The 22,966-nt window shown below is 41.7% G+C and overlaps 1 protein-coding gene across 1 annotated transcript in view; it reads right to left on the bottom strand.

Moving 5' to 3' along the window:
- The window catches only part of LOC118931523 (dynein axonemal heavy chain 9-like), a 287,535-nt gene that overhangs the window by 10,631 nt on the left and 253,938 nt on the right, over nucleotides 1-22,966 (bottom strand). The window contains 4 exon segments of the mRNA XM_057499470.1: nucleotides 9,389-9,512; nucleotides 10,507-10,669; nucleotides 19,159-19,355; nucleotides 22,636-22,797. Coding sequence (XP_057355453.1) covers nucleotides 9,389-9,512; nucleotides 10,507-10,669; nucleotides 19,159-19,355; nucleotides 22,636-22,797 — 646 coding nt within the window.

The following is a 22,966-nucleotide window of genomic DNA, read 5'->3' as shown; positions in this document are numbered from 1 at the left end:
GGAATGGGGGAGGTTCTGATGGATCTCCGGAACCTTCCCTAGACTGACAGTCAATCAGTCAATTTCTAGCCAGAAAGTATTTATTTGCCAGGGAAAATTAGAACTAAAATATGTTCTAGTTCTCCCTGTGAGAGTGGTTCAGGAAAAAAAAGAAAGAAAGATTTAAAAAGAATAGTATTACTTTTAATTGTATATCCACTTTAACATGTGTATGTCAATCTTGTTGTTTTATAGAGAAGCCTTAAAATGGAAATATGCACTTGAAGCTTCATGATTTTGGAGCAAGCTGATGCATTACTTTTTCACTGGGCAGGGCTTCAGAAACTCATTTGAAATTGAAAATGTTATCTTCTAAATGAAAAATTAATACATAATTGAGGAATAAAATTTCAATTGGTAAAAGTATAACATCTTCTGTGTCTCAGACGTTATTTTAGGAGAAGATGACCTGGCTGAACTGGAGCCAATTGAGATACATGACTAGACTCTCCAAAGCTATAAGTCTTTGGAAGCACAATTTTACCTTTTTTGATTATTTTAGAAATTAGACTTTAGGACACAGCTTCAGGGTGGGAGGGCAGTTGGACCCCTCTCTTATCATTTGATGAAATAATAAAAGTTGATGCAGTGTTGTAGGTGAAAGACTGCTGTAGAAGGTGGTGGGATGTTAAAAAGATACTATAATGGAAAGGAAAAACTTAATGTATTGGAGGAGAAAAGGAAAAAGCAGGCACCTTTGGATATAAAGCTCACTTAAACAGAACAAGTTGGGAAAGAAATGAAAATGAGGGATCAGACGCAGAACCAATATGGCGGCATGAGTAGGACAGTGGGAATCTCCTCCCAAAAACATATATATTTTTGAAAATACAACAAATACAACTAATCCTAAAAGAGATACCAGAAGACACAGGACAACAGCCTGACTACAGCCACACGTGTGAGAGCCCAGTGCCTGGTGAAAGGGGTAAGATACAAGCCATGGCACGGCGGGAGCCGAGCACACCTCCCCCCAGCTCCCGGCAGGAGGGAGAGGGAGCCCAGGACTGCTAAACACCCAGCCCCAGCCATCAGCACAAGAGCGCAGACACAGTGTAGGCGTGGAGGGCTGGAAACGAGGGAAATAGGGCAGCAAGACCTCTGAGAGGGTGCCGAAGCTGATGCCCCTGTGACAAAGAATAGCGAATGCTTTTGGAAAGTCTTAAAGGGACAGGGATCTAACAGCTAGATGGAAACAACACAGGTCACAGCCCAGTGGCTGGAAATTACAGGGAAAACAAGGCACATTAATCCCCTGGGCAACATCTCTGAGACCCCTTCACGGAGGTAAACAGCCAAACAGCCTGCCGTCCATTATCCCTCCAGATGCTGTGAAAGCAGAGAAACAGCCTAAGGAAAAACACACCAACAAAAAGGAAAATTCCTACACTTCGGCCGGGCAAGACACAAAGATCCAGCCTACATGCAAATACCCAACACAAGCCACTAGGGGACGCAGTTGACCCAGTAAAGAAAGGCCAGTAGCAAGTAAAAAGTTTGGCCCTCTCAGCTGACAGTCAATAGCACCTGTCAACATGAAAAGGCAAAAAAATATGATCCAGACAAGACTAACCCAGACAGCTTCGGCATCTGCTACATCTTCCCCTGAGAAGGAACCTGGGGAGATAGCTTTAGCCAGTCTTCCTGAAAAAGAATTCAAAACAAAAGTCATAACCATGCTGATGGACCTGCAGAGAAATATGCAAGAACTAAGGAAGGAGAATACAGAAATAAAACAAGCTCTGGAAGGACTTCAAAACAGAATGGATGAGATACAAGAGACCGTTAATGGACTAGAAAACAGAGAACAGGAACACAGAGAAGCTGATGCAGAGAGAGATAAAAGGATCTCCAGGAATGAAAGAATTTTAAGAGAGCTGAGTGACCAATCAAAAAGGAATAATATATGCATTATAGGGATTCCAGAAGAAGAGACAGAAAAATGGACAGAAAGTGTCTTTGAAGAAATAATTGCAGAAAACTTTCCCAAACTAGGGGAAGAAATGGCCTCTCAGACCAGGAGGTACACAGAACTCCCATGACAAGGGATCCAAGGAGGGCAACACCAAGACACATAATAATTAAAATGGCAAAGATCAAACACAAGGACAAAGTATTAAAGGCAACCAGAGAGAAAAAAAAGGTTACCTACAAAGGAAAATCCATCATACTATCATCAGACTTCTTAACAGAAACCCTACAGGCCAGAAGAGAATGGCATGATATACTTAATGCAATGAAACAAAAGGGCCTCGAGCCAAGACTACTGTATCCAGCACGAATATCATTTAAATATGAAGGAGGGATTAAACAATTCCCAGACAAGCAAAAGTTGAGGGAATTTGCCTCCCACAAACCACCTCTTCAGGGCATCCTACAGGGACTGCTCTAGATGGGAGCACTCCTAAAAAGAGCACAAAACAAAACACCCAACATATGAAGAAGGGAGGAGGAGGAATAAGAAGGGAGAGAAATAAAGAATCATCAGACCGTGTTTATAATAGCTCAACAAGCGAGTTAAGTTAGACAGTAAGATAGTAAAGAAGGTAACACTGAACCTTTGGTAACCATAAACTTATATCCTGCAATGGCAATAAGTTCATAACTTTCAATAATCACCATAAATGTAAATGGACTGAATGCACCAATCAAAAGACACAGAGAAATAGAATGGATAAAAAAGCAAGATCCATCCATATGCTGCTTACAAGAGACTCACCTCAAACAAAAAGACATGCACAAATTTAAGTCAAGGGATGGAAAAAGATATTTCAAGCAAACAACAGAGAGAAGAAAGCAGATGTTGCAATTCTGTTATCAGACAAAACAGACTTCAAAATAAAGAAAGCAACAAAAGACAAAGAAGGACATTACACAATGATAAAGGGCTCAGTCCAACAAGAGGATATAACCATTATAAATATATATACACCAAATACAGGAGCACCAACATATCGGAATCAAATATTAACAGAACTAAAGGAGGAAATAGATTGCAATACATTCATTCTCACAGACTTCAACACACCACTCACTCCAAAGGACAGATGGCCTTTATTATGTTGAGGTACTTGCCCTCTATTCCCATTTTACTGAGAGATTTTGTCATGAATGGATGTTGAACTTTGTCAAATGCTTTTTCAGCATCTATGGAGATGATCATGTGGTTTTTGTCTTTCTTTTTGTTGATGTGGTGGATGATGTTGATGGACTTTCAAATGTTGTACCATCCTTGCATCCCTGGGATGAATCCCACTTGGTCATGGTGTACGATCCTTTTGATGTATTTTTTAATTCGGTTTGCCTATATTTTGTTGAGTATTTTTGTATCTACGTTCATCAGGAATATTGGTCTGTAGTTTTCTTTTTGGTGGGGTCTTTGCCTGGTTTTGGTATTAGAGTGATGCTAGCTTCATAGAATGAGATTCAGAGTATTTCCTCCTCTTCTATTTTTTGGAAAACTTTAAGGAGAATGGGTATTATGTCTTCCCTGTATGTCTGATAAAATTCTGAGGGAAATCCATCTGGCCCGGGGGTTTTGTTCTTTGGTAGTTTTTTGCTTACTGCTTCAATTTCGTTGCTGGTAATTGGTCTGTTTAGATTTTCTGTTTCTTTCTGGGTCAGTCTTGGAAGGTTGTATTTTTCTAGGAAGTTGTCCATTTCTCCTAGGTTTCCCAGCTTGTTAGCATATAGGTTTTCGTAGTATTCTCTAAGGGAATTCTTTGTATTTCTGTGGGGTCCGTCGTGATTTTTCCTTTCTCGTTTCTGATACTGTTGATTTTTGTTGACTCTCTTTTCCTCTTAATAAGTCTGGCTAGAGGCTTATCTATTTCGTTTATTTTCTTGAAGAACCAGCTCTTGGTTTCATTGATTTTTGCTATTGTTTTATTCTTCTCAATTTTATTTATTTCTTCTCTGATCTTTATTATGTCCCTCCTTCTGCTGACCTTAGGCCTCATTTGTCTTCTTTTTCCAATTTCGGTAATTGTGACATTAGACCATTCATTTGAGATTGTTCTTCCTTTTTTAAATATGCCTGCATTGCTATATGCTTTCCTCATAAGACTGCTTTGGTGTGTCCCACAGAAGTTGGTGCTTAGTGTTGTTGTTGTCGTTTGTTTCCATATATTGCTGGATCTCCATTTTGATTTGGTCATTGATGCATTGATTATTTAGGAGCGTGTTGTTAAGCCTCCATGTGTTTGTGAGTCTTTTTGCTCTCTTTGTACAGTTTATTTCTAGTTTTATGCCTTTGTGGTCTGAAAAGTTGGTTGGTAGGATTTCAGTCTTTTGAAATTTACTGAGGGTCTTTTTGTGGCCTAGTATGTGGTCTATTCTGGAGTATGTTCCATGTGCACTTGAGAAGAATGTGTATCCTGTTTCTTCCAACACACAGAAATTTGTGGCTTTCCTATACACTAACAATGAACCACTAGAAAGAGAAATCAGGAAAACAACTCCATTCACAATTACATCAAAAAAGTAAAATACCTAGGAATAAACCTAACCAAAGAAGTGCAAGACTTATACTCTGAAAACTACAAGTCACTCTTAAGAGAAATTAAAGGGGACACTAACAGATGGAAACACATCCCATGCTCATGGCTAGGAAGAATTAATATCGTCAAAATGGCCATCCTGCCCAAAGCAATGTACAGATTTGATGCAATCCCTATGAAACTACCAGCAACATTCTTCAATGAACTGGAACAAATAATTCAAAAATTCATATGGAAACACCAAAGACCCCGAATAGCCAAAGCAATCCTGAGAAAGAAGAATAAAGTAGGGGGGATCTCACTCCCCAACTTCAAGCTCTATTATAAAGCCATAGTAATCAAGACAATTTGGTACTGGCACAAGAACAGAGCCACAGACGAATGGAACAGACTAGACAATCCAGACATTAACCCAGACATATATGGTCAATTAATATTTGACAAAGGAGCCATGGACATACAACGGTGAAATGACAGTCTCCTCAAAAGATGGTGCTGGCAAAACTGGACAGCTACATGTAGAAGAATGAAACTGGACTATTGTCTAACCCCATATACAAAAGTAAACTCAAAATGGATCAAAGACCAGAATGTAAGTCATGAAACCATTAAACTCTTGGAAAAAAACATAGGTAAAAACCTCTCAGACATAAACATGAGTGACCTCTTCTTGAAAATATCTCCCCGGGCAAGGTAAACAACAGCAAAAATGAACAAGTGGGACTATATTAAGCTGAAAAGCTTCTGTACAGCAAAAGACACCATCAATAGAACAAAAAGGAACCCTACAGTATGGGAGAATATATTTGAAAATGACACATCCGATAAAGGCTTGACATCCAGAATATGTAAAGAACTCACACGCCTCAACAAACAAAAAACAAATAACCCAATTAAAAAATGGGCAGAGGAACTGAAAAGACAGTTCTCCAAAAAAGAAATACAGATGGCCAACAGACACATGAAAAGATGCTCTACATCACTAATTATCAGAGAAATGCAAATTAAAACTACAATGAGATATCACCTCATACCAGTAAGGATGGCTGCCAGCCAAAGGACAAACAACAACAAATGTTGGCGAGGCTGTGGAGAAAGGGGAACCCTCCTACACTGTTGGTGGGAATGTAAATTAGTTCAACCATTGTGGAAAGTAGTATGGAGGTACATCAAAATGCTCAAAACAGACATATCATTTGTCCCAGGAATTGCACTCCTAGGAATTTACCCTAAGAATGCAGCAATCAAGTATGAGAAAGACCAATGCACCCCTATGTTTATTGCAGCACTATTTACAATAGACAAGAATTGGAAGCAACCTAAATGTCCATCGACAGATGAATGGATAAAGAAGATGTGGTACATATACACAATGGAATACTACTCAGCCATAAGAAAAGGGCAAATCCTACCATTTGCAGCAACATGGATGGAGCTGGAGGGTATCATGCTCAGTGAAACAAGCCAAGCAGAGAAAGAGAAATACCAAATGATTTCACTCATCTGTGGAGTATAAGAACAAAGGAAAAACTGAAGGAACAAAACAGCAGCAGAATCACAGAACTCAAGAATAGACTAACAGGTACAAAGGGAAAGGGACTGTGCAGGATGGGTGGGTAGGGAGGGATAAGGGGGGGGAGAAAAAGAGGGGTATTAACATTAGCATGTATGGCGGGGGAGAAAGGGGAGGGCTGTATAACACAGAGAAGACAAGTGGTGATTCAACAACATTTTGCTACGCTGATGGACAGTGACTCTAAAGGGGTATGTAGGGGGGACGTGGTATAGGGGAGAGCCTAGTAAACAAAACATTCATCATGTAAGTGTAGATTAATGATTAAAAAAAAAAGGAAAAAGCACTTCCTGTGTGGTGACCTCCAATGAGTTCTACACAATGATATAAAGGGCATATAAAAGTGTAGGCAAAGGGTCTGTTTGTGTTTATACAGAGGATCAATGCCTAATTTCGCTACCCCGAAAATCAACTAAGATACGATATGAAAAGAACTTCCAACATCAGCACTCTCTGGAAGACTCATGACAGAAGATGATCATCAAAAAACCCCAACAAATATCCATGCCCTGCTACAAGTTTAGATGCACCCATCCCACCAGTTCCTGGACTTGTCATAGGAATGAAGATGGAGATATCTAAGCTGGCCTGTGCATACAGTAAAACAACAAATTTGACTGGATCTATACTGTTGGAACTCAACCAAGATTTAGGAGAAGTGCAAATTGTAGCACTCCAAAATCTACAACTACAGACTATTTACTGTTAAAAGAATATATGGGATGTGAACAGTCCCCAGGAATGGGTTGTTTTAATTTGCCTGATTTCTCTCAGACTGTTCAAGTTCAGTTGGACAATATCCACCATATCATAGATAAGTTTTCACAAATGCCTAAGGTGCCTAACTGGTTTTCTTGGTTTCACTGGAGATGGATGGTAATTACAGGTATGCTTTTGTTATGTAACTATACTCCTATTATGTTAATGTGTGTGCGCAATTTAATTAGTAGTTTAAAACCTATACATGCTGAAGTTACTCTACAAGAAGATATGTCAAAGAAATAATCAATCTTCCCAGGTTTTCTTCTGCCTGCTACTTCTATAGCTTTTCTTCTTCCTTCCTAATTACAACCCTTAAATAGAATTCGTGCCTCATATCGAATTTACCGAGTATCATAATTCTTCCAAGTGGTAAAGACACCTCAAGACAAATGCTGGGCATAGAAGCCACAGGGCATAAATATGCAAAGAAGTAAAAAGCTAACCTTTTCAAACAATAAGGCTTCTCTCTCTTACTAACTTTCATTTCCCTGTATGGCCCCAGATGATGACTAGTTAGCCAAAGACGGGTAAGATTCCTCAAGGGAGGAACAACCTAAGACAGGCACAGTCGCAGGGGGGTCATCAGGTGAGAAAATGGGGATCAACAGAGGTGAGGCTTAGAACCTCACCCCCCCCTGTTCTGAGAGAAATCTTCTGCATACGTGGATGTTTTATTGCCCTTGTCTAGCTTGGATTAACACATAGTCTACAGGCACACACCTGATCATCTACATTTGCTCTCTTACAACACTAAACTATGTTTTCTACCTTTATCTTGTATCTACCTACCACTTCAGCATTTTATTAAAAATAATAATAATAAAGAGAGAAATGTGGCATTCACATATAAATCAAGTATAAAAATCAAATGAATATTCATATTTTAACTGACTGTTTATAGTTCATAATGCATGAGCAAAACCGAAAGCTTCTGTGATGACTGCCCTTGTAATGTTCACCATGTAACTTATTCACTATGTAAGAATTTGTTCTCCATGTAAGAACTTGTTCGTTATGCTTCAGAAGAATGGAAACTGAAGAAAATTAGGCTTGGGGTGGATTAGTGATTGTGCATTGAGCATTGACTCCCCTATACAGAATTTTATTGTTGTTAACCATTTGATCAATAAATATGAGAGATGCCCTCACAAAAAAAAAAAAGAAAATGTGGGATCAGTGTAATACTTGAGCCACAGTAAGAAATCTGGGATTCTGGTCCTCATCAGAAACAATCCAAAGGTTGCTCACAGAGCCTGCTATTGCACAATCTGGATCAGGGATGAGGAGCTCTTCATAAGTGACAGTGAAGTGACCTGGGGTACTAGGGCACAGAATTTGAAGCAGGCAGTGATTCTGAAACAGGGAACTTCCTAGGGATTAAATGGTAGTAGTCATCCTGAAACATACTACATATGACATGGGATAGACTAGGGAGAAATATACCGTGATCATGGTTTTCATACTTCAGTATGAAAGAGTATTCAGTAAAAGAGCCAGGGATGAACTTTGGATAAATGGGCTTTCTGAAATTCTGGAAAGCTAGAGGCAGACATTTTATTCAGGAACATCTGTTCACTGACTTTGTTTTCTTAATCCAGATGAAGAGGTAGTGTAACAGATGCTAAATTTGGTTTTAGAGCCAGGAAAGCATATTCTACCTTCAATTATTTAAATATAAATATATATATATATACACACACACACACACACACACACACACAATCCACCCCACATTTCTATAAATGTGTAATTTATATACTAAGTTGTCTTATATTCTTGGATATTTATATACATATTTACATCTTTTCACATATATATATATATACGTAAATACACATGATTTTTTTCCAGAATGGCTGACATAAGTCCTGAGTTCCTAAACAAATAAGGACAGTAAAGTATCAATAATTCAATTTCCCCCTTTAAGTCCTATCTTGCACTGATAGTGTCACAGAGCAGTTGGCAGCCCCTGTCAAGTTCTTTGGAATCCAAGGAAATCATTTTAGACATATTCCAAATCTGTTACTGCTTTCACTTTGCTTCCACAAACTTCTGATTCCTTGGTTAATTAAATCGGCAGCCTGATCTTTTCCTATTGTGTAGACTTTGTATGTGTACATTCTGTGAATGTGTGTGCATATTTCTGCCAATGCCTGAGCTACCTAAAATACTGTGCACTTACCAGTTTCTCTCTGTCTTCCATATGGGGAGGGGACAGCACCTTCTCTCTGGCCTAAGCAGATTAGCACCTTCTTGACCTGCTCTTCTTCCAACAGTCCAGTCCCAGTGAGAGAGCCCCAAGATTGTCTATCTGCTTTGAAATGAAATGAGAATGAGAAAGCCAGGACAGCAGACAGAGCACCAGCGCTGGAAGGACCTCAGTGCACAGCCCACTGTATCAGTTTTCTCATTGCCGTGACCTTGCTCTTCCAACCTTTGACCAAGTCTCCATCTTGGAATGACTCTGACTCCAGGAGAAATTTATTAGACACTCAAGAGCAAAGAAGTCACTTACCAGATGCCAAGAGATCATTGATGAGCACAAGGAAATTCTCATCAGTCACTTGGGCATCAGTCATGAGGAACACTGTGCTGATATTCTTTACCCCGGCTTTCAGGCACAAGCTGGCCAGGTACACCTGCAGAAACAATCAATATCAGAGATCTCTGAGAAAAAGGTCTGATTAAAAGAGATGCCCAACCCACTCTTTAGGAATGGGACCATTTGCTTATCTACTGTAATGGGAAATAAAGCAAAATGGAAATGGAGGTAGGGAGGAGTTCTATCTTGCCCTGATAGGCAGGGAAATATGTCTCATTCCCAGGCCTTGATCCCGACAGAGGTGGGTAAGTTAAATAGTGATGATCTTTAATTCATACAACCACTGTGGCTCCTGTATAGCTTCTGGAGCTCCTGCTCTGTGCAGAGAGGTTAATAGTTTTCCAAAGGGTCAGAAATAGTCCCTGCTAATCTGTGTTACTCTGTATCATCATATAAGTGAATGACCTTATATGATGTGAAGAGATTATGTAGGTGGTAAGTCTGGCTGTGTGGCTGACATTGTCCTGGGGACAGCAGGAGCAGTATCCTGATGGAAATTACATGGTTCCCTATGGTTCCTCTATTGTGGCCCTGGACTAAAGGGCAGAGTTGGACAAAGCGCCTTCTGAAGGTCCTATATGCCTTTCTCCGCTTTCTAGAGTGTGCACTGTGGCCCCTTCCTGCCAGATGTCTGAAACTAGGAAATGTCACAGAGGGTCTCAGCGGCTGGTGCTTCCTGAACTCATCTTTTAAAATATGAATTTCTTATGAAACTTGGGCAGAGTGTCAGAATTCCTCGTACTGGAGCTAGAGGGGAGATGAGTGCTTCTGATTTGGGCAGGAGCTGAGGCTCTCCAGATGGAACAAAGCAGCTGAGTCCTCACAGATGCAACCTTGTGAAGGCCAGTGTTCTCAGGCTGTCTAGTGAGAAAGGAGCCCCTTATGACACTAGTCCAAAATCTAAGAAGAAAATGGCTGGACGATTATGGCGAAGTTGTGGGCAAGGGAACTGAAGAGCTAATGAAGGGTGACAGAGAGCTGAGGGTAATTGGAGAGGCTGCCATCTCCTTACTCCTGCCTGGCCTTCTGACCTTGAAGTCTGGGATCTGGTAGCAATTCCGCAGCGTGATCTGGAATACATCCATGGAGCTGATGTAGGCCGCAAGCCTTGTCAGACTCTGCTTGCCGCTCCCACCTACACCAACCAGGAGAGCATTTCCCCAGGGGGACTCCAGGATACGATTGATATGGCAGCTAAAGAGAAGGAAGCAGGGCATATGGCTGTGGTCCGACCTTCCTCTGGGAGAGCAGCTTCCTGGTCCCAGTGAGAACTGGAGCCCTCTTTGGAGGCACACCATGGGCTGAGCTGTATGAAATCTGAGTTAAATTGTCCCCACACCTAGCCTCACCTTCTTGTCCGAGTAGATTGAAGTCGTCCCTGCTTCGCTTTAAGCCAAAACTGCGGCTAACTAGGGGCAGTGGTGGAAGATCTACCAGCAGCCAGGCAGGACTGGGGGGCCTGTGATGGCCACAGGAGGGGACCTGGGCTTACTCTCCCACGTCTCTCCAGCTGAACCTGACTCTGCCACAATCCCCCACTTCACTGTGCCTCACCTATTTGTGCATTTAAGCAAAAGGAGGGGATGGGAAAAAGGAAAGTAGAAAATGTACAATTGGAAAAAACATCAGGAAGGCTAGAGGACAAGCAGGAACAGAACAATTTGTTCCTCTTCAGAAAGAAGGAGCAGATTAAGGTCAGCAGAACAGCAGAGGGCCCTGGCTTAGCTTTTCCTCTCCCTCTTTTATCCTTTCTGGATGTTGATGCCCTGGAAATGAATATTTGTGGATCCTTGTGTCAGCCTAGAAGACACCCACTTCCTTGGCTTCTGTATTCCTCCCTCTGCAGCTATACTTACCACCCTCAGGATTCAGCACTGGGGAAATATTCCCTGGCCCTGGGCTTAGACCAGGCCCTCTAGAGGAACTCACTCCTCCCACCCCTCCAGGCCTTCCTCAAATGCTAGTCTTCCATCAAGCTGTTCACAGCCTCCCCTTCAGGAAACTGCCAGTCTTTTCTAGAATTCCCCTCAGCACTACCTCTATACCTAATGTAAGTTACCTCCATTCTCTATAAAAATAACCCCTATTCCCTCTTCTTTTCTCATCTTAAAAACAATGACTATTCATGGTGCAAAATGTATAAAATACAGGGAAAAACTACAATTCTACTATTAGAAACACCACTGACATTAATTATGTGTCCGTTTGGATTTTTTTCTAATGTCTGTATGTTTATAAGTGTACATTTATGTGTATATACATTTATTACACCTGAAAACTCAATATATTACTATTCTATATTTTCAAAATTGAGCTCACAGTGTATATTGAACATCATGTCTTGGAACCCTTTTCTCATTTAACGATCTATTATTATTTCTCTATGTCACTGAGTGATCTGCTATACCAGGCTACTAATGGTGGACTGATATTCCATTGCAGAGAGTAAGTTCCTTATCTTCAGTAGCCTGCTGTTGGATATTTAGGTTGTTGCCAACATTTTCCAGTTACAAACAATGTGATAGAAGCATTTTTAATTTGTATCTCTAATTATGTCCATGGCATAAGTTCCTAGGAGTAAAACTGCCAAGTCAGACAGTAGAGCAGTTTTCACAGCTTCTGACACATGCTGAAAAGCATCCCCCTGGAATGGTGTCACCAATTTAGATCTTAAGTAGGGTTGATCAAAAGGTGAATCTATCATACTGCAGGATGAGAATATGTTAGATTATGTTAGTTGAATTAGACCGTGTTAAGTCAGTGAATTTGGGGGAACATAACACAGAGATCAAGCCACTGGAGAAATGGGTAAGGAAGAAGAGTCAACAGGTGTTGGTGATCTTTGGATCAAGAGTTATGCAGAACAAGAACTCAGGTAAAGCCCAACCAAGAAGGGCAGAGGCTACATCTGATGCTGAATTGCACGGGCTATAACCCTGTGTTCCTGTCTTGTGTTAATGATATTATAATGAAAAATACCATGTTCAAATTAAGCAATGGTAATTAACTAAGGATGGAGCAGCTTAAGGTCTAGCTAACTCCAGTTTGGAGGAAGGGCTGGGGGGGAAGTCTTGGCCTGGGAGCTTTGACATGTCAACCAAATGGGAGTATGTATGATATTAAAGGGCTCATGTTGAGCTTCTGTGGTTTGAAGTTTCTTCTTACTGAAAATTTCTTTCACATACTGATGACTTGGTCATAATGAGCATGAGTAAATTAAATGTGGATCCTCATTCTTTCAGCTCTCTCATGGAAAGCACTTGGTATTTGAAAGAAATCCCTAGCAGAAGTACGTATGAGTCAACAACTCCCACCACTAGCATGCAGGAGAGTATGACCCCCACCCTTGTTGACACTGGGTGTTATTTTTTTTAATTGCTGCCAATTTGATGGTTGAACATGTTGTGGTTTTTTTATTTCTTTGATTTCTAGGGAATTGGGCATTTTTCTTATGAATTGTTATATATCTTTATATCTTTTCTTTTGTGAATTCTCTGTTCATATCCATTGTCACTTCTCATTGAAATGTTCTTGTAGATTGGTGAGATGACCCCTCTATGTATGTTTTAACTTATCCCCCCAATTTGTCACTTTTACCTGTTAGTTTCCATGTGTTTTTAGATTACAGAAAATATTAGCTTTGGAGACCTAAACGTGTATATCACTAAATCTGTGTAGTTAAAATTTAAGTCTCGACATATTCAGGAGTTATTGACCTACATTTAGTTCTTTCATGCATTTCTTTTTTCACCTTATAATTATGTAACTGTGATACTTCATCTTATATCAAATAGATTTACACTTCTCTTGCCCCCTTATTAAACCAGTTTCTAGACATCTGAAGAGTGTACTCATATTCTCTAGGCTGCTAGCATATTAAAGGTGTTCGATACATTTTTGTTTAATTTAAGCAGAATTACATATATTTTATATTCAGCATCACCTTTGGGGTGATGAATGGAATCATTCATTACTCTAGGTGCAAGGAACCACCTGCTTTGGGGCTATATTAGATGGTGCCTGACTAAATGATAAAAGGAGAAACAATGATGGCAAGATATACAAACCCTCTCCTCTAATTCAAAAAAGGAGTGGGTGGGAATGGGCTAATGGAAGAGAGAGGCAAGCAAGGAGCAGGAGGAGGGGGAGGGCTTGCAGCACCCAGCTCTGTTCAGGAGGACCTGAACTCAGCTTAGCATGGGCTGTGCCATTCAGTATCTAAGTGGGAAATGCATCATTAGTGATGAAGTTTCCAAAGAAGTCTGCAACTGTCAGCACTGGACTCCAGCTGCGGATTCATCAACAACCTCTGACAAGGGCAAAGGACTCTGCATTTAAATTACAAAATTTTAAAGGAAGATCAATATTCTAAAGGGCTCCTGGGCCAGAAAACCAAGGCAGTCTAAGTTAAGCCCATTACTGAATTTCTGGGCTATTAAAAACAAAAGCTGAAGATGCGCCACAGCACAGCTGGGGGAAGCTGGCTCACTGGAGACCTCACACACACACACACACCCTTGAGAACTGATAAGATACACACAAAAAAAGGGGGCATGATAGAAGTACATCTGAAGTTCCTTTTTTGTTAATGATTTAGAAGTGATTCTAAAAGAAAAAGAGAGGAGGCTGAAAAAATACACGTGGGAGTGAATAAACAAAGAAAAATGTAGAGTAAGATTATGCCAAAAGCCAGGGAAAATATCCAGGGTAAAGCTGAAAGAAAAAGCAGTACAAGACTCTGCTGAAATGGTGAAGGAATAGGAGAGCAAATGGTACGACTGAGAAAAGAAAACCACTCAAAAAAAAAGTCTAACATTTCTGGGCGGCTCATTAAGTGCAAATCAGTTGGCGCAGACAGCAATGACCTACGATGTAGGCATTCTTATCATGCTCATTTTTCAGAGGAGACTGATGCTTGGGGAAGTTGTGTCCTTTGCAAAGCACCACAGCCAATTAGTGGCAGAACCAGGATCTGCACTTGGGTCTGGCTCTATCTGCAGAGCCCGTGCCCTTAACCAGGACACAGGGCTCCATTACGGGTTAAGCATGAGAGCAGTGGAAAGAGACAGCAGCAAAGCTTGGGAAAGGTGTAGGGGAATCAAACGAAAGAAAATGTTAAGCACTCAAGAGGTGAGAAGATACAGGCGGATAAAAAAATCAAGGTGAGGTTACGCTTCATTGCACCTGTAACCACAGCTCCTTGGCCGGCCCAGGTGCGTCGGTCCTGGGAGAGCGCGTGCGCACTCTGTCCCCGCCGCGCCTGCAGTCGCTCGGTTGTAAGAAGGCGGGACTTTCCTAGACTGAGTCCGGCGCCTGTGCTGTGGGCCCCGTGTGCAGTATTGCGAGGCCGTGGGCGCTCCCCGCAGCTGTGACCTGAGTCGTTTGGGGCCCCGCTTCTGCTCTATCTGGCTGGCTGAAGCAGCCAAGAGGGCCGAGGAGCGCCAGGGAGGGGAGGGAGGGGTAGCAGGGATGAAGTCATGGGACGCTGATATTTCTAAACAAACCTGCAGGACGTTATATATCCAAATACACTTTATTCTTCAGAATTGCTTCCTCAAGGCAGTTCATTATTCCGACTTTTCCTGGGAAACTATCTTGAGAGTCTGTTTAGCAGCCTCGGGAGAAAAGTCAGTTTTCATAGCCTTATTTTTTCCTGAATCAGTATTAGTCAGATCACCCATGCTGGAAGGCGCATTGACTGAATCACTTGCTATTCTCCCAAATTAAATTTATGCTTAAAGGATGAAGATTTGTCTCAACTCCAGGACAATGACACAGGCTCTGGTAGCTCTTGGAGAGGAGGGAAAATACTTCTGTACAGAAGTTTCACAAGGTGAGTGAACAGACATCCTAGAAGCCTTATTCCTGACCACCTGTGATGCAGCAGACAGTCTCCAGGGCACTGGGGACTCGGCGTGAGCCAGTTAGTGTGTGTGCTCAGGAGCTTACACTGGATCAGGTGGGGACAGGAAAGCATATGGGGAGCGTCGTAGGGTGATGGTCGCGTGCCTGAGCGTGAGCTTCGGCTTGCCTGTGTCTGGGGTGTGTAACATTAGGCAACTTCCCTCCTCTCTCTGGGCATCAGTATCCACATTTATGATACAGGGAGAATAGCACACCTTGCTTTCTTCACTTTTTCTGTGGGAACTAAATGAATCAGTGTATGCAAAGCATGACGCTGCAGGCCCATGATGATTCTATGGTAAGTGCAGCTCTTACATGTCCTATTAAATGCTGCCATCCCAGGGAGGCCTCCAGAACCACCCTTTTTAAACTTGCGATCACTCCCCCTTTCCTCTCTGTTTTTCTCTCCATCATTTATCTCATATATGACATGCTAACGATTTATATTGAGGAGGACCTGCTATGCTCCAGATACTGTCCTGGGTATTGCGGCTCCAGAAGTGAGTAACACAGAGATGCCCATGCTCACACTAACACCATGCACTGAGCAGGTATGTGTTGGGTGGATGGATCGATGAATGGACGTAGGCAAATAAAGGAATTAATCATGACAAGTGCAGCAGGGTGGTGAAGTAATACATGGCAAGGACCCAGAACTGACAACTGACTTTAGCAAGAGCTGGAACTGTGGTGACTTTGATGAGAGCTCTTTTATTCAAGTGGTAAGAAATGGACAATGAGAAGTGAGAAAATATGACAGGTATAGACAACCCTTTTGATGAGTTTTGTTGTGAACAGAAGCAGAGAAATGGAGGTAGGAGATGGAAAGGCTATAGGAGTCCAGGAATAGATTTGTTGTTTTTTTGGTAAATGATAACACAATATGTTTATATATTGATGGATAAGATCCAAAAACCAATGAATTAATGATGGTGGAGTAAGAGGGAAGAGGGGGGAAAAGAAAATAGGAAAGGGGGAGAGAGAAGGGGTAATTGCAAGAAGGAGCAAAGTCATGGATAAGGGGAAAGAGATGGGATCTGGTGCACACGTGGAGGGATTGGCCTTTGGTAGCAACTTTGCAGGTGGAATGCAGATAGGCTGTTAGATTTGATAGCAGGGAGATGACAGAATTCACTTCTGGTTGCTTTCACTATCTCAGTGAAATAGGAGATGTGCTCATTAACCAGGAATGAAGAGAGGGGGAGGAGTGTTAGACACTTGAGAAGAAAAATGTGTCATTCAGTCATCACAGGGAGGGGAAGAGAGCAAACTGCCCAGGGTAGTGGAGGAGGGTTTCCAACAAAGTTGACAGCCCGTTTGATATTTGTGGCTGCAAATCTGAAGCAACTCCAGTCAACACGATGATCGTGTTTCTTTAGTAATCGTCAGGTGCTCCGGGGCAGGTATGGGATGTAAAGACAGTGGGGTTTCATTAGAGCGGGATTTTGCCATATGGATGCAATGACAGGAAGGTTAGGGGAGCTTGAACCAGGATGATGGGTCTATGGTGACTGAGGAAAGTAAAGACATGGTAGGCAGTTTGAGAAAGTAGCTGCCTCCAGAAATGAAGTCTTGAAGTTTAAGAATAGCTGGAATATCCATCACACTCTTCATTCATCAATCTGTCTTATCTTTGATGCACTTATTGCAGACCTCAGTATTCTTCATCTCTAAACATTTCAGCATGCACATCATTAACTAGACTTCAGCACTGACTTCCTGTTCTTTTATTGAAGAGATAGTTATATATAATGAAATGCACAAACCTCAAATGTGCCAGTTCTGAGTTTTGACACATGTATGTGCTTGCATAGCCTGAACCCCTATCTAGACAGAGAACACTATCCCCTCAGGAAGTTCCCTCAGTTTCCTTCCCAGTCATTCCCCACCTACACTGTTCTGAATTTTGCTCCCTAGTTTTGCCTGTCCTCAAATTTCATCTGACTAGAATCACACAGTGTGTCCTTTTTGCGTAAGACTTCTATGGCTTAGTATATTTTTGTATAAATCGCATTGTTATTTTTAATTGCTGAGTGGTATTCCATTAAAATACTTTGTTCTGTTGATGGACACCTGGGCTGAGTCAGTGTTGACTATTTTGAATAAAGTAGCTATGAATATGCCTGTACCAAGCAACCAACAAAAAATAGCTGGAATATTTTTATTTGCAATCACATGAATGGACATTGAAGGCATCATGCTAAGTGGAGTATGTCAGGCAGAGAAAGACAAATCCTATATGATCTTACTTGTATGTGGAATCTAAAGATAACAAACTCACAGGAACAGAGAACAGATTTGTGGTTGCCAGAGATGGGGAGTGGGGGGATTAGGAGAAGGAGGTCGAAAGGTACAAACTTCCAGTATAAGATATGTAAGTGCTGGGGAGGTCATGTATAGCACGGGGACTATAGTTAACAATGCTGTAGAGTGTATTTGAAAGTCACTAAAAGTGGATCTTAAAAATTCTCATCACAAGGAAAAAATTGTAACTGTGAGGTGATGGATGTTAACTGATTTTATCATGGTAATAATTTTGCAATATACATGTACATTATGTTCAACACCTTAAACGTATACAATGCTATATGTCAATTATACCTTAATAAAATGGGAAAAAAAGAGTAGCTGGAATGGAAACTAGAGCAGATGAGTGGATGGGTAGGAGGTACAAGCCAGACAGTGAGATGTCTGAAGATGAGATGTGGCAGTGGGCTCATTATTGGTGATAGAAGTTCTGGGTAGGAGCCCGTGAGGGGGCAGCTGAAGATGGGGTGGAAGAAAGGATCACTGGAGCTAAGAAGGCCTGTGAAAGGAAAGACCAGGTGACAGACAAAGGCAGGAATGTAGAAAGGCAGGTGGAAGGAAGAAGATGGTCCAACCTCTGGGGCAGTTTGTAGATGATAGGGAGTAACTGGATGTTAGCGGGTGACAGTTAACAAGAGGAATAATGAGAATGAAAGTTCAGTTAATTGAGCTTCAAAAGAACTGGGCTTTGCAGAGGATAAAAGGGGAAATGGTTTAAACATGCCATTGGCGTGGGGTTGGGGAGGAGGGTGTCCCTCTCTCTAGACCCTGGGGTACATAGAACGGGGAAGAAAAAGCAGCTTTCCTCAACTCAGAGGTCATCAGTTTCACTTAGAATGCCTCAGAGATAGAAAGTTCAGACAAGTTCAAGTAGATTTTGCTGCTAAAGAGTGAGTACCGGGGGTGGGGGGCAGGGTGGAAAGATTTTGGAAGGCAGGGAGGGATGGTAAATATGACCCAGACTGGGGGATGTAAAGAGCAGTACAGGGATAGCATTGGTATGAGAATAAATTATCTGGGAGGCTTGGTGATTACTCTGAGTGATTCATTTGACAGCAGTGACACCTAAAAGGATATTTGATTTTTTGTAATGTGTGAGTACTTAAGCAGAAACCTTTAATTTCATTAAAATTGGCTCTTAGACTAGTAGGGGGTGGGGATGCAAGTTCTGAGCTGTTCTTGTGCCTCTTTTATGATTTTCAAATTTTCTTTAGTGTCACTGTAATCATGCCTGGGGTCTGTCAACGGCAGACAAGGACATAAACCCAGTTGTGCCTGACTTCAGCACCATGCTGCCCACAAGGGTGGGGGACCAAAGCCGCAGCTGCTGCTCTGACCAACTGCCACCTTGACCTTCATGGCAGGAGTCATTGCAGCTTTCCTGGTTTTATCAGTGGCCTCTAATGCCCAAATGAGGCCCGACACTGGGAAGAGGAGGCAGCTGAAGGAAGGCAGGAGAGAAGCACACTTACACATGGCGCACGGCATCCTCAAAGAGCACCAGGTCCATCACTGTGTGGACTTCCTTGTGGTTCTCCAGGGCTTCCACCAAAGTCTGGGTCAGAAGTTCCCACGACTGTACCGGTAGGTACTTGGACTCACCAGTGCCATTTTCAAAATGGCAATACATGTTCTGGCTTCATGTCTGCTCCACAGTCCCTTCTATACCCTGGAGAAGAGACACAAGCACAAGCACCCTTCTTATTGACTCTCAGCCCCCACAGAGCAGACACACCTCATTCACTTTTCCTCTCTGAACACTCCCTGAATGCGTCGTTTTCTTGAGAATCCCTTCTAGGGTGGAAGCTCTACTCGTTTCCAAGCCCCATGAAGTCACGGATGATGTCTGCCATTCCTTGCAGGCTGAGGATGTGAAATGGGAGGTGGGAGTAGCTTTCCTATATGCACAGTAAGAGCCTGGGTCTGAGCAGAGGAGTGGATGGGGACACGTGGATGGATGTCCCTAAGCAGGGGACCTCAGCAGTGCTGGGTGAAGGAGTCCATGGTCTAGTGGCCTCATCTCCCCCACATCCTATCCAACAGGTCTTGCTCTCCAATCCAGAGCAGTGTTGTAAAACACCCTTTCCTGCTTCCTGTGAGATTGCACACTATAGGCTACCAACCCCAACTTCATAGGCTCAGCTTAGAGAGCTTGGTTTCTGAAAAATGCACCAAGAGCCATTCTTAGGTGACTGGTTTGTTTAATGGGGACATTGATAATCTCATAAAACATTTATAATAGAACCCCCTACTATAAAAACTTTCCCAAAGATTTGGGATTGTGTGTCAGTTCTTGCTCACAGGATAAACCTCACCAGGTTTAATAAATACCCAGTACAATTCAATAAACTTAAAGACAGGGAGTTTACATCTCCACCAATCTACCCTCTAAGTATTGAAGAGGTAACTTTTAAAATTTTTCAGAAAGGAATCACTTATCAAAACCCAAATGCCTGCTACTTCAAAAGAAAGGATGTAGAGGAATTAAGTGTGAGAAAGAACAGGTTTTCTAATGCATAAGTAGGAATCAGTTCAAGCAGTTGTCTCCACCTGCCATTCTCTTCTCCAAAATCTATGACTGGGAGAGCCACCCAGGAAAATGTAATCAGCATGCTATTCACCAGCAGGGCCATGATCCTGGGCACAAGTCACTGTAGGGTTCACCCTGGAAGCCCAAGAGACAAGATGCACCAAACCTAATGGAGGGAAAGTGAGGATACACTGACATCTACAGAGAAGCCAGGGCTGCTGCCTGGTTAGAAGAAGAAAGAAGTGAAAAGAGTTGAATTATCAAACAGTTATGTACACTTTGAAAGTGGTTTCAGGACCACAGAAAACCCTTAAACTATTCTGGCTTTGCCAGACAGTAACGATAAGCATCCAGATGTTTGGAAAAGATTTAATGCAATGCAGGGGAGCATTCTTGGCATTAGAAAAACATGTAGGAAAGTGATGTGGGAATACATTTGTCCAGTTTGAAAATGGGCTAATATCCTGGGAATCGGTCCTGATGGCAGGCAGTTTACATTAACAATCCAGCAGAGGGGCCACTGAAGGGCAGGCCTGAAAGTCCTGGTCTGCAAAGACCTGACAAAACAATAGACCTCTGATTTTATGACCAGAACCAGGCTGTGTAAAAGGGAGAGAAACCCAGCCACATAGTGAATCAAAAATTTATTAATTGCACAAGGGCCATGAATTAAAGAATTTCAAGCTTTTATGGCAGAAACAGGATGGTATCACCTCCTTGGTGGAAATTTGGCAACTTTTCTTTAACACCAAGACCAAGATTTGGTGCAGCCAAAAGTGCTCGAGGCTGGCATTTGAAATGTTGTGGAAAGGTAATGCCAGTATTCATTATATCTGGGTCTGTGATCAAAAGGATGTGGCCTTAGCATACAGACCCACATAAGGACTTCTGTTTCAAAGACTGAGTGTTGTTTCTTCAAAGAACTAGCTCAGACCAGAAGATACTCAAAGCTCTTTTGCAGAGCTAACAATGGATACATAAACTGGCAAATTCTACCATGCTCAAAGAAGGGCATTTAAGACGTGGCAGTACTTAACATCAGGCCATATGAAAAGGATGGGAAAGTGGAGGAATTCAGGCTGTTTGGATTAGTAAAGGGCAGACAGAGATAAACTACTTAATATGCTGTCAAAACATTCAAAAGGCTGTCATATAGGTTGGATGGACTGTAATGTTTTCAGAGGTAGACCCAGGATCTTATCAGGGAAAAATATGGAGCTAAATCTAGCAAGGTGAGCATAGGTGCAATGTGGTACATTTAAATACAAGATTTGATTATTTCTAAATTCAAGAGGGGGCAGTAAAGCAGTATGTGTGAAAAGTATGGGGCTTTTCTCAACAGAAGGCTCTGTGTTAGTTGTGGGGTAATCTTGACACTAAGAAATATAAATATGATCTTAGGCTGTGTTAATGTATCAGTGCTTCCCAAGGCATATTCTATGGACCATTCATTCTGCAAACTATTAATAGGTTTTATGAAGGGAAAAGAATTTTAGGGCCCAATACATGTGGGAAAGGATAAATGAATCAGGGTTATTCAAGATTTTCAGGGCTTTACTGTGCTGACTGCACTGTGGATTTCCAAGAAAGGGATTAATATGAAGTACTTTCTCAATTTATTTCATTACAGATACCTTCTTTCCAATGAGTACATCATACTACAAGTCTCCAGCAGGACACATTTTGGGAAGCAGTATAACAAAGCTGCAGTATATAAGAAGAGAGGAATCATGATCCCTGCTTTTTCGGTCAGACTCCAACTGGGTTGTGTTATGAAAGTTGGGTGCCATGATTTCAGAAAGGAGAACAGAGAGGAGACTAATCAAGATGATGTCGAACTTCTCCAGGCTGGTAAACAAGCCACATCAGAAGTGGCTAAGAGAACAGAGGCTATTTGGCCTGGAGGAGAGGAGACCCAGGAAAGAGAAGATAAATGGTCTTCAAATATCTGAAGGCTTGTCATGTAGACCTAGGATGGACGGACAGGGAAATACACTTCAGATCATTCTTAGGATCAATTTCTAGTCTTTAAAATTGTTCCAAAGGTTCCAAATTTCAAAACTGGTCCATATGTTCAGACATTAGCAGTTCCAAAATGGTTGCTCTGGGAAAGGCTGTGCATCTCCAGGGAGGCTGGCATATCAACTGGGATGACCATCCTGGGAAATGCTGCTCAGAGGAGTTAGTAGAGGATGAATACTTGGATCTGAAGATATCTTCCTTCCGCTGAAATTCCACGATTAACTTGGGTCTCTTCTTGCCTCAACATTTTTCACCTTGGCAAAGTAATGATAGATTTTCTTTCCTTATCTAATCTCTGATTTTTTTTCCCATTTATGAGCTAAATGTTATCATTTGGGGGATCAACAGCACAGTTACATGATTAACTGTAAAGAAAAATTCGCAAGGCAATACTCACATCAAAAATTTTCTTGACCACTTCTGTCTGGATTTTATCAAAAAGATTAAAGTCCTTCTCTTCCACCATCTTATCCCGATAAACCCAATTTGATTCATACACACAGAGCTTTACTAGGTCCTGTGTGGATTTTACACATTCCACTGAGGAAAAGAGAATGCCCTTTAAGGAGAATAGACAACAAAACAAAACAAACAAAACCATGAACAACAATTTAAAACTGCAACAGTTACAATTTATTGAAGCCAGTTATGTGAAAGGTCCTGGACTGGATGTTTCACCAGACAAAGCTCACTTACCCATCATGATGACCCTACAGAGTAATTTTTAT

This window comes from Manis pentadactyla, chromosome 4 (genome assembly GCF_030020395.1).
Source record: "Manis pentadactyla isolate mManPen7 chromosome 4, mManPen7.hap1, whole genome shotgun sequence".
NCBI lineage: Eukaryota > Metazoa > Chordata > Mammalia > Pholidota > Manidae > Manis > Manis pentadactyla.
This window is presented reverse-complemented; position numbering and strand designations above follow the sequence as displayed.